Source organism: Falco biarmicus, chromosome 6, assembly GCF_023638135.1.
Source record: "Falco biarmicus isolate bFalBia1 chromosome 6, bFalBia1.pri, whole genome shotgun sequence".
Lineage (NCBI taxonomy): Eukaryota > Metazoa > Chordata > Aves > Falconiformes > Falconidae > Falco > Falco biarmicus.
Window position 1 is genome coordinate 38,730,630 of NC_079293.1, and position 12,272 is coordinate 38,742,901.

The 12,272-nt window shown below is 40.9% G+C and overlaps 1 protein-coding gene across 4 annotated transcripts in view; it reads left to right on the forward strand.

The window, feature by feature from the left end:
- Positions 1–3,716, forward strand: part of RNASET2 (ribonuclease T2) — a 28,985-nt gene extending 25,269 nt beyond the window's left edge. For all 4 annotated transcript variants that reach the window (XM_056343324.1, XM_056343323.1, XM_056343325.1 and 1 more), the window contains exon 10: positions 1,175–3,716. In XM_056343324.1, the coding sequence (XP_056199299.1) occupies positions 1,175–1,366 (192 nt within the window). In that variant the 3' untranslated portion in view covers positions 1,367–3,716. The remainder of the gene's footprint in view (positions 1–1,174) is intronic.
- The last annotated feature ends 8,556 nt before the right edge of the window (positions 3,717–12,272 follow it).

The window sequence follows — 12,272 nt, forward strand, 5'->3', positions numbered from 1 at the left end:
GGTTACAGCATTTTCAAAATGTATTTTTAAGTTACTGTAAGCAACAGAGGAATGTGAGTTGGATGTGTGTTGCACACTCACCCACCTTTTGATGTTGCAGAAATACAGAGCTAACACAGACTCCAGTTTCTAGCTCTGTTCACTGGAGTTCTGCCGTTGCTTTTAGTACAGTTGGGGTACTGCTCAGATTATGTGGAAGTAATTTAAAGCTTGAATCTCCTGTGCTTAACAGCTGAATCTAATGGGTAATAGAGAGGAAAGAGTACACCACAGCTGTTTGAAGATAACCCAATTCAGAGCTCCAGCCTTGTCAATGCCTGAAGTGTGTTATGGAAATACTTTGATATTTAAAACATTACACATTTGCTGTGTTCTTAAATTTCTTAAAAAAACCCACACCCTAAACAAAAAATACCCCACCAAAACCCAAAGAAACCCCAACAGTAAAAAAACCCAATCACAAACAACAAAAAAATACTCCACCACAGTTACTTTTGTCTTGTATGTGTATTTTGGTTCGGCTCAAAGGTTTCAAAACCAGTTTTTTCCTACCATACATTTTGTCACACCTGAGCATTTTGGGGGATTTTTGTATAATCTTCTGTCCCACATGAAAGGCTTCCGTGCCCGTCTGTCTTATTCGTGGCCAATATTTTTCTTCCTAATCTGTCCTGTAGTCCGAAAATGACATTTCTGCTACTTTTGACAGCTTGCTTCTGTGTTCTTTTCAGTAAAAGCTATTACAAAACCAGGTTTCTTTGCTCCTTTTTGGAGAATTTTCTTTGCCTCAATTCCCATCCTGCTACAAGAGATTTGGTGAAAGGTGGCTTTCAGGTCACACATACCCTTCAATATTCAGAGTTCAGCCATAACTCATCATTAAGGTGAACAGCTTCTGTGTACTGTGCAGATTTGATAAATGGCAAGATAATCTGTGTCACGGCATTTCATAATGAGACTAGTTTGGCAGATTCCCCATGTTGCTGAATAATGTTGGGATGTGTTTTGTTTCTGTCCATCCAGAGCAGATACCTCTGGTACCCGTCTCCTTCACATTTTTAAGTGGCAAATACACAAATAAGCACTACTGTATTCTATAGATAAGGCAGTATATCTGAAGAATTTATTTATTTTCTTCTCCCCATTAAGCTGATCTCATCCCTCATGTTTCTAGGGTGAAAAAGCACAAACAATTGGTCAGATTGAATTCTGCTTCACCAAAGAACTGCAGCTGAGAAACTGCACGGCACTGGAGGGTGAATCTGACCCAGTGCAGGCTGACTTGAAGCTTGGAACTGAGGAACTGTCTGTCTGCAGTGACTCTCTCCCAACCTATTATCCTTCACAGGTCCAAGATCACAAATGAAGCCGTAAGAGTTTGAAAAAGTTTTTAAGGAGCAACAAAACCCAAACCCTTAAACATTGTATCTTGGAAAGTGGCCTTGACTTAGCAATATTCCAAAGCCCTGTCCAGATTGCAGGCATGCTGGGAAGATTTCTGCTGGAAAACATACTACTTTCGCCATTAAAGGAGAATGGTCCACATTGTATTATCAGTTACACAGGCTAAAGTATTGAATCGTTGCTTGGATATTGATGGGATCAGAATCTGATTTACAGCTTTGCCTGGACTTTTTGGTTTGCTCATGTTTAGAATCAATGTTCAAAAGAGAACTGTGACTTCTTAGTTAAATCTGCCACTTCTTGGTTTCTGCCAGTGAGTTGGGGAATTTAAGTCGTTCTTTGTTTTGAAAGAATGCTTGTCTTGCTGAGATTAGATGACAATTTCTTGAGAAGAAAGTAATGTAAACAAAAAGAACTTGGAGACCTGTCAGAAGATCCTTTCCCAGACATAATACCCACTGCCTTGTGTAAGTTTCCTCTCCAGAAGTGCTGAACAGGGGCCAGGTCCTCTGAGGCATTAAACCTTTCATCACTCAGGAGATCATGGTGGACCAAAGATGACAGCTTATGCATAACTACATAGTGGATGAAGTAACATTCATCAGGTTATAGCATTTCTGCGTCAAGGTCCTCAGGAAGACTATTTGTAGCCTTACCTATTCTTTGATTGATTTTGCTACGGTAGCTTGATACAGTCTTGAAGAACAGCCGATCTTAGAACTTAACTTGCTAGTGTAGGAAAATGTTAGGCCCTAGAAGTATGTTGTTATTAATTTTTCATTGTATTTGAACATTTAGCATTACCACAGAAGTGTGAGTGCCTGCACTTTTATTTAAAAATGATTGTCACGTAATCACTTTGTTCCAAGAAACAGCTTTTTATAGGTGAAACAGCAAATACCACAGGATTTTCAGTGAGAAGTACAAATGTTAGCAATAGTGCATCTCCACCCCATAATAATAACATGCCACAAAGTTGCACGTTTCCAAAGGGGACAAAATTTGGGAGTAACCCTGTACTTTTTTTAAACTTTCTCTTCATCTCTTTCAGATAGTACTTAGAAAGTACATAGGTTTTGAGCGGACTAAATAGAGTGCAAACAACTTAAAATGGACATTAGTTTACAATTCACATAAGTTGATTTTTTTAAAAAGAAGCAAGACTCACCTTTTCCTCAAAACTGTGCTATTTTTTTAATGGTTTGGATTTTTTATCCTTGGAAGTCCTTTGTTCTTCTTTTCCTTTCAAGGTTCTCGGGGTGCATTGCCATATCCTTGCTTGTTAAGCTAATTAGCAGTGAGGGAACTGGAAACCTAGGCTGGTAACTACCATCGACCATCTCATAAACATCTTGCTGAGTGCTTTTCAGTCACCAGTTCAGTTATGAACACAGTCCTTAATTAAAACAATAGACTTCTCAAAATCTCACTATAAATATTGCCACCTTGGATGAGCAGGTACAGTATAAAAAAATCCCACGAAATCCTCAGCAACATGCTCTGCTGCTGCCAAGTGAGTGATTGTTGGGTTTGCCTATTTTTCTGCAATTTTAATTCCTTGGTCCTCTTCACGTTAGAAGAAAAGCTGAAACTTGGAAGCAATGGTGGCATTGGTTCTTGCACAGACACATGCTTAATGGAAGCTCAAATCAATTGCCTAATTTTTTATTTTTAATTGCAGTATAAATTATATATTTTTTTTATGAACCACATAATGCTTAGGGAGACAAAATATACATTATGAGTTCTCTGCAGTTCAAATGTAATGCATTAATTTAAGGAAAGCCAACAACTGCAAATAGGTACTTTGCGCGGAAGTGACAACAGACACTTAACAACATCCACAATGTGAGGCTCAAAGTAAACCTGATTCTTGCCAAATAGTCAGTGGATACAGACAAGAGTTAGAAATGACCAGCCTCTGCAGTAAGTAGATCATATAGCTTCCATGTGGTTTTGAACTTCATTTTCAAATGCAAGAAATGCGAGGGACCTGCTAAGTTTTAAAACTTTGAGGAGAAAGTAGTATAATCTGAAATGAGAAAGGGAGAGGAAGGGAGGGAGATGGCAAACGCAGCAGCATGCTAAACAACAACCTGCAACTGAGTAAAACAGGTCTGATGTTAAGTCAAGGTTGGCTAAAAATAACCTCACAGACTCTGAAGTTCTGTTTAAAGGACATACCTGAGGTACTGCATTAACAAAACCACACACGTTCTTTTAATTGTACCAATGTTATTAAACATTAGATTTTGTAATTTGCTATGATTAATTTATTAGTAGTAGTAATAAAACACTGTGTATGACTGCCATTGCTTGGTTTTTGACAATCCCACCTCCCTAGCTTCTAGGAAGATAAAAATGCCTTTTAAAAGCTACTGACTGATTTTTATGCAGAGGAGTGCCAAGACACTGTAAAGTTTTAAGTGATACATTTAAGGCTTGCTTTAAGGGCTATGTCTGGATGTGGGCAACCAGGAGAGGTGAATGAATGGTGGCACTGGTTCAGACCAAAGATCATGTCCTTTGTTCTCTCTAGCAATGGCTTACAGCCAGTTACCAGCCTTGGCGGTTGCCTTTCATCAGAATGTATAATCTCAAGGGTTGTATTAACACAATTTAAATACAGGAGTTAAACATAGGTATATTGGGAGCCTTAAAAATCACTTCAGTTCTTAAAAGTGTCACTCACTTTCTTAAGCAAAATAAAATCTGTCAGCCTTGAAGATTCAGTATAGCCTGGGGAAGATGTGGGCTATATTCTTTTCTGCATCATTGAATAAATTAGGTAAATCCCTGCAGGGGTGTTGTTTGTGCAGTCTCAGTGCTCTGTAACACTAATCAACTCCACAAAGGGAATTAGCTTGTTTATACTGTTTGTCCGAGTGCCCTCCTGCAAAATGCATAAGTATCCCATGGCCCATAGGTTAGAGCAGGGGCTGTCTGTCCCCTTTCCAAGGACAGTTTCTCCTCTAATACCATGGGAAGGTTCTCTTCTCTCATTCTCTCACTGTCTTCCTGGCCTGCCCTGAGCCCTTCTTGGCTGCACAGGAGCCCAGCTTCAGCCAAGTTTACGATGTGGAGGGAAACACAAGATTGGAAAAAACAATTTCTAATCAGTTTCTCTAGGTAGCTACCCATGCATGTGTATGTTGTACTGAAAGCCATGTCTGTCTCTCCCTACCAGCAGCCGGCTGCTCTGCCACTGCCAGCAGGAACAGGAGATGGGAGAAGCAGAAGGGTCTTCTCCCCATCTCCCTGGTTCTTAGTGGGGGCAGCAACCAGTTGCTGTTGCCCAGTTGATGGGTGAAAATACTTTTGCAGACTGAAATGGAGGTGGCACAGGCCTGTGTCCTGTCCCCACTCCACTCTCAGTAGCTGGCGAGCACGGAGCTGCGCTGCTGCCCATCAGAAGGAAAAAAGCGGCAGCAGGACCGCAGTACCCACGCAGCAACATCAATACACTGTGAGTCAAGTCCCACCGAAGTGGACAGCCTAGGTGTCTAGAGCAGCAAAGCGGCAGCTGCTGGCTTTTGCAGTGGGAAGGGGGATTTTCATAGGGGTGGGTTCTTGAATTTAGTCACCTCATTTCTGGTGTGGTTGTGCTTCAGGCAGTTGTGCGTTTTTTGGGTCTGGCTCTGAGCACCATTAAGCCAAAACCATAGAAGGTTAAGGGTGCTACTAACAGTATTATTGCTGCCTGATGACGATATGGATGATACAAAGGGAAAATGTCAGGACTTTGCAAGTCACTTTCCTGGGAATGGAGCAATCGATGATGAGGGATGTTGTATTTATTCTAAATTCATACTGTTTTGCTGCTCAGACAGCTTCCTTCACAAGGCCCACTGTGTGCCTTCCCTTTCTGCGTGTAAGTACTCCCGGCTCCATAAAGTTGCCCTAGAAGGGATTTCATTTCTTGTGTTTTGGCAAATAAGAGCTTTAGTACACAAGCTAAGTGAGACCTGATGTGGGAGATGGGCAGATTATTTTATGTTTGTGTTGTTCATTATTCCTTACCCCAGAACATCAGATTGGGCAAGGATTAGATGAACCTAGCAGCCAAGCAACCAAGCCCAACCATGCCTGCAAACTGGTGGTATGAATCCTATCTGTGTTCAGCATGAAAACCACAGTGCTCAGTATGAAGGACTTTCATTTCAGAAACCTTTTATAAAAAAGAAGGAAAAGTGACCATGTTTGATAAGAAAATTTTTGAGCAGGTGATAGAAAATACCTAAGCAAGCTGAAGAACACCACGATGCTGTCTGTAGGAAGCGCTTTTCTGAATACAGCCTCACTTACAGAAAAGAGGCTGTTCACTTCAGATTTTTCTGTAACTCACACAATTCTTTGTGTTAAGAAACCCGTGCTCTGCATGTAAATCAGAGAAGATGAGCCAAACAAAATTAGCAAGAACTAAAAGCACAGCAGTTACCCTGTAATAATTACAGTCCCTATAAATAAGTGTGATGCATCCCAGCAGGTACCCGCCATTAGATCACTTACTTCTGCTTAGTATTGTTGAGTAAAACTTAAGTGCTGGCAGCTTTGGAGAGAGGCGTCTCTCTTTCCAGAGTGCTCAGCTGAGGGAGGAGTAGCTGTGCATAGTTGCAGCAGAGGCTGGAAGAGCTGTCATGTCACCCAAGTGCTGTCATTTTAGCTCATCAATCTTCCATAGATCCATCTCCCTTACCAAGATTTCATATTGTTACGATTGTGAAGGCCACACGTGTCCAGGTGACTTGTGCTATCGGTTCCCGGTGCCAGATGTTGCAGGTGTGTGTTCAAAAAAATATTGTGCAGGGAATGTCCCTACTCGTAAACCTTGTTTTGCAGGTATTTGCCAAATGCCTGAGGCATGCATTTGTCAAGGATTTATTAGCGAGGAGGCTGGCTGACAGATGTGAGAAGTAGGAACCACTTTCTTGTCTCCCAGGCTCTCAGATGTTTGGGGCTGGCCCTACCTTCTTTATCCTCCCTCCCTTGGATATCTTAAGAGGTTTCATCTCTCAGTGTCTGTGGGATTCAGTGAGCAGTTGTCATTTCTGAAGCCTACTGCAGGGTGATCACTGTAACAAAATAGCTCTGGGACACAAACTACCCTTTCATTTCCAGCACCTCATGTCGTTTGCAATTCCCTTAATTATCCTCAGTGACTTGAGGCATGAACATACCGTGCTCTTCAATCTCGCAGAGTAACCAAACCATTTATGGAGGCACAGATATTGTAGCAGAGGGAAATCTCTTAGGTCTCATGGACAAAATACACCCAAAATAAATATCTTTCTTACCCACCCACCCCCCCCCTTTCCCTCCCCTCTTATTGTTTTGAGAGATTCTGACTGCAAGTATCACCAGAGTCCTGGAGGAAGGTAAGCACATTAATGGATAGCTTCTGATCCTTTCTGTTATCCTGGTTTTTGGCATGTCTGACTGATTAACAGGCTTGCTGTCACACTCACACCAGACCAAGAACAATGTCTCAATAAATTAAAATCGGTGGCAAAAAATGGATATTCATTAAATGAGTTAACAGTCTGGGGCCTCCATAATTATTTAAACAGAAACACGGCATGGATGGCCTGGTCTCTCTGGGCAGATGGAAGAACAGGGAAATGAGAGTATTTCTTACTTAGCTCTGCCACTACCCCACTGTGAGTGAAATTCAACCTGAAATCTGGTGACGGTTTCAAATCCTACACAAATCAAGTAATACTTACATGCAGTTGTTGTCTGCAGAGGGCATTTCATCATCCCTCACCCTGGGCTTTTTTAATTTAATTTAATTAGTAATTAAAGTCTAAATGCTTAGAAATATCATGGCTTTTGGAAGCAATTAGAATATCTGGTCCCTACAATGGAATCAAAACCCAGTTTAAGTAGCTGTGCTCCTTTGTGCTTGCATGGTGGGAACTATGTGGCGCTGCAGAGGGTTGACTAATGCAATAGTTGGACTAAGTCTTAAATCCAGCTCCTTCCCAGGGTGGCAAGGGAGCATTGTCCTGCTCTTCTGGGGCAGCTCTCCCTAAGCCTTTTGGGATAAACCAGGTATGGCATTCCTGGCAGGAGCCCCAGATAGTGCTGGTTAGTGTAAATATGCACTGTTGAGTCATGTGGCACAGTCATGGTCCTCCTGTCACCCAGGAGAGGTTTCTGCTAATACAAACAGCCCCTGGAGAAAACGCACAAACAGATTTTATAGTAGACGTGAGAATCCCGGGCTTCTTCCTGCTTGAGGCAATTGCAGCCAGTTTTCTTCACAGGGGGAGACCTGGAGGAGGCCCTGTGCAAAACAGCCCCCAGTCTGGTGGTTTGGGTGCTCAGTGGGGAAGTCCTGGAGAGTCCTACAAACAAAGAGCACCAGCCCTTTCAGCTCTGTGTTGGGCATAATGGCTGGTGTCTTTTGCAACAAGCTTTATCCTGTTGGTGTGAGTGACGTGGGCTCTTAGGCAGCCGCCCCAGGGACTGGTAGGAGAAGGAATAACCTGGCCAGGCAGGAGTGCATTGGGTGCTGAACTCCTCCTCACCCAGATGGGCCATCCTCAGCAGCACATCTCCGAGTGCCTGGGGAATATCAACATAAAATGGTGAGAGTGAGGACCTTGCAGGACTAGGTGAACCAGAGTTTCCTAAGATCAGATTTTATGCTTTGCATGCCTAAATTCCCCCAAATCTCACAAGAAGTACACAGGCTTTTTCACGTCCATCTGTTGAAATTTGATAAGCAGCATTTCTGTGCATTTCACCTTCTCCAGCTGAATTCTGCTGGAAGCCTGCAGTGGTCAGTGGTAGAAATTTTAATTACTGGCAGCTTGTTTTATAAGCCACAGAGAGCCAGATGGAGCCAATTCCATAAAATCCCAAAATATAAATAATGTAGTATTTAATACAGATTCTGAAGTTGCTTCAGGCTTGCAAATCAGCTAGTTAATAACTTTTCATTTTAGACATACTGAACACTGTAATAACCTGATGTCATTTTGAACACAGTGATTAAGTATTCAGTTTACAAGACAAATGGAGACTCATTATAATCAATCAGGGAGGATTTACATGAACATGAATTGCAGGTATTTATCACAGTTTCTCAAAAGAATATTTTGCTAGCTATTTTGAAAGAAAGAGCTGCTTCTTTGCTATTCTGTAAAAGCACTGTCTTCTTTATAAAGAACTTCTATTGAGATCTTTTTCCAATCCTAATGTTTTACAGTATTCTGACTGCATTATGTCATCATGGGTTGTTGTGACGTTACATAGTGAGTGTGACAAATGTATTTTCTACTGACAATTTCTTAGCAATCTATTTTGCGTTTTGGTCTTTGTGATGACTAGAATGAGAGGAAGCTTTACTTTAGATAATGCAATAGGAACTGATTCAGCAGCCAGTGACTTCCAGTACACTGGCCAGAAAGAAAAAAAAAAAAAAGAAATAAAAGAAAAAAAAAGCAGCAGCAAGGAAAGTAGTATTTAATATGCTGAGTTTGTCATATTTGCTTCACTTGGAAAATGTTGGGATTTTTCCAGTAATTTAGAGCTCAGTGACATAAGTAATTACAAGGTACCCATAGTTAAATACATACACATTCAGTTTTTTCATTATTGTAATTTTTAGTGATTTCAATTCCACCCATGCACTGTATTTATCTTTTTTACGAGATCACCTAAGCTGTAATAAGAGAATTACCAATAATGGGGTATTACTAATACATTGTAGCAGAGGAATTGGAATAAAATTGTTTCCATTTAGCCAAGATTTCAGAGTGAAATATTAAGTAGCATCATCACGAGATTTAGAGAAAGAAAACCAAGCTGAGGCTGCTTTTGTGAAACTTGCTGGACATTTTTTCCCTTGGATTTCTTTACAGCACAGAAGGCCAATGCTATTGCCCCCAGCTACAGCACCAGGGACTCCTATTGCTTTAAGATAAAGTTTTATTATTGGTTGAACAAATCACAGTCAGACTCTGCTAATCAATAACGTTTGCATCATGAATGACTTACAGTAAAGCTCCTGGCTTATCTCCCCATTTTCAGTAACAGCATGTTTCTTTTCAAGGTTATTTGGCATCATTCATATTTAGACAAAGAGGTTGTGTTTTGTACTCACTTTTTGTGAAGATACCATTTACATGAGCATTCCCTGATATGTCACAGTCAACTTGGCACATTTTCACTGAGAGATGTTGGTATTCCAAGACAACTGGAATTTGTATTCAAATAACAGAGCAGAAGGGTTGAAGAGAAAAACATATTAATTAAGTAGTTTTGCCTTAGAGAAGGAGTTACATTTCCATGGGAAGAAGGGAGCAGTTTTGTCGTAATTTTCTTTATTCCACATAGATAATAAGATATAAAGACTCTGAGACAGTGAACATGCCTCAGTGCAGCCTGACTATGCCAGACAGTTTATTACCAGATTTTATTCTGGACTTTTATCTATTTGCTGGAATAAACTACCATGTGACCTGCTCTCAGAAGCATCTCAGGGTAGTTTATGAAATAGAGAAAATTCTACCATTGGTGTCATTTCTGTGAGAAAATAAGCAGTTCCAGTTATCATTTTTTTGGAAACAGTTTTGAGAAACCCTTCCCAGTTTTTCAGGTGAAAAGTGGGCTATGGTTAGAAGAGGGGATCGTCAAACTAGCTGGCATGCCAACTGTGTCCAGGCTGGATTTATACCAGGACTCATCCAGAACATTTCTGAATCTCAGTTACTCACACTGTGGTCATTGGCTACATATCCATTTCTGTCCTGGAAGAACAACTTCCCAAGTCAACCATTTTCAGCAAGTCAGAATTTTATTTCCCAGTGAGCCTTTCCCAGACTTCAGCAACCACCAGAAATCGTTCCTATTGCAGCCAAGATACTTGCAGTTCTGAAAGTATCACACTGCAGAGATGTGCTTCATCCTGTAGCCAGATCAAAGCTTTAGCATTTCAGACAGTTCAATTCTGAAATTCTGGGATTACTTGTACTTCTAATCTGAATTTCTGCCCTGTTTACATTAGCCTTCTTATTCTGGTTTCTATAGAAGAGGGGGAGAAACCAAAGGACCAAGCGACTTGCTGCATTTTATGCAGAGAAGTAAAACCAGCCATGAGCAGAACCTCATTTAGTGCTTCACGTTTTAGGTAAAATTAGATTTGCAGCATTAGTTACTCTGTTTTGTTGCATAGTATTGTAAGGGATCTGGCAGACGGTTGGTTTATGTGACAGAGCCGAGTTATAAATAATTATGTTTTGTTCCTACAGGTGCTGGTTTACAAATAGAATGACTGCAGGAGAAAGAGAGTCTGAAAATACAAGTGCCACATATCTGAGCTCAAAATGTAATAATTTATGACATTAAGGCGAGTCAACATGCATTTTGAAACACTTCTTAGAGGTGTTTCATTTTCCCCAACGATGTGCATTGCCCATGTGGAGATGAATTTTCACTGTCCTTGAAAACCTTGTAAACTGGAGCTGGTGGGAAGCTGCGCTGTCAGTCGTCCTGAAGAGCAGGGTTCTGTGCAGTACCCAACTAAGAACACTGACCCCTCGGGAAACGTTCCTAAACTTCACGAAGGGTGCTTCCCTGTGGGAGGCATTTTTGCAAATTCCTGTTCTGCTTGATTTGGGTTACTCAGGATTAAAAAGCTTTTCTTCTTATCAAGCAGCATATGCTCTTCTATCAGGGTGTCCCAAAAACTGAGACCATACCTAGAGGTTGCAAAGCCTGATGCACATGGGCTGTTTTCCCTACAGCTTTGCAAGAGGTTCAAGGTTTTCTTTGAAATAAATTCATCACCTTGATTGCTGCTGTGAGGCAGGAGAGCGCTTTGCGGCTAGGATGGACAGGTCAGGAAGTGCTGGTCTTCCTGGTGGATATTTTACTTCTGATTCTAGGTCTTTTGAGTGTTAGAGGTTTGGAAACAGGTAGCAGTTTCACAGGGATTAATCCAGTCAATCAGATTCAGAGAGAAAGGAGTAAACAAACTGAAGAACTTTTTTAATAGCTATTTGCTTATTTTTTGAAATAAGCACGAGTGCGATGAGTAGGCTGGGCCAAACCTAATGGAACTACTTGACTCGGCTGGTGATCTGTGGTGGAGTTTGTATGTTTTGATCAGGAACAGATTTCTCTGGCTGGAACCAAGCAGAGCAGGAGCCCAAGGAGGAAAATTGTCTCTGTTAAAACCATTTGGAGGGTGCTGTCTGAGAGGTCTGGTAATTAGATATACGTCTAAGTCAGGGCAGCTGTTTGCCTTGGGGTTTTTTTCTGGTATGTGACTTTTAGCTACTTGGCCATGTTGTATTGCAAGATAATACAGGCACAGAAATGGTTTAAATTGCTTTAGGTAAGAATCTTCTAGTCAACCATGTCACGGTAATGTTTCAAGGCAAATTGCAGCAAAATTGTACAAATGTTTTGCCAGTGATTTAGGATGTCATAAGCAACATTTGTCTGGTTTTAGTGATACTGAGATATCATAATTATTCAGGTAAGCCTTTGCCTCTCCAGTGATAACAGACAGATGATTAAGACACTGTTTGAAAATAATACTATGTCTCATAGGCCTTCTTCTTATATGCTACTCAACAAGGATGATAATTTTTTCTTTCAGCAGGCTATTGTGAGGCTTTATTATTGCTTATAATGAGGTTGATGATATTAGGGTGGAAATTGTACCAGTAATTACTCAAGTCAGAATATTCTGACATGAGAAAATAATGTTTTCCAAGCACCAATTAACTGAGCTGAATGAAGACTCAGAGATACATACAGAGCTTATTATTGGTGACCTATAGAAATGATACGGGTATAACTGGTTCTAGAACATTCAAGCCAGCAGTTATTTTAGCCAATTAAGCAGTGGAAGC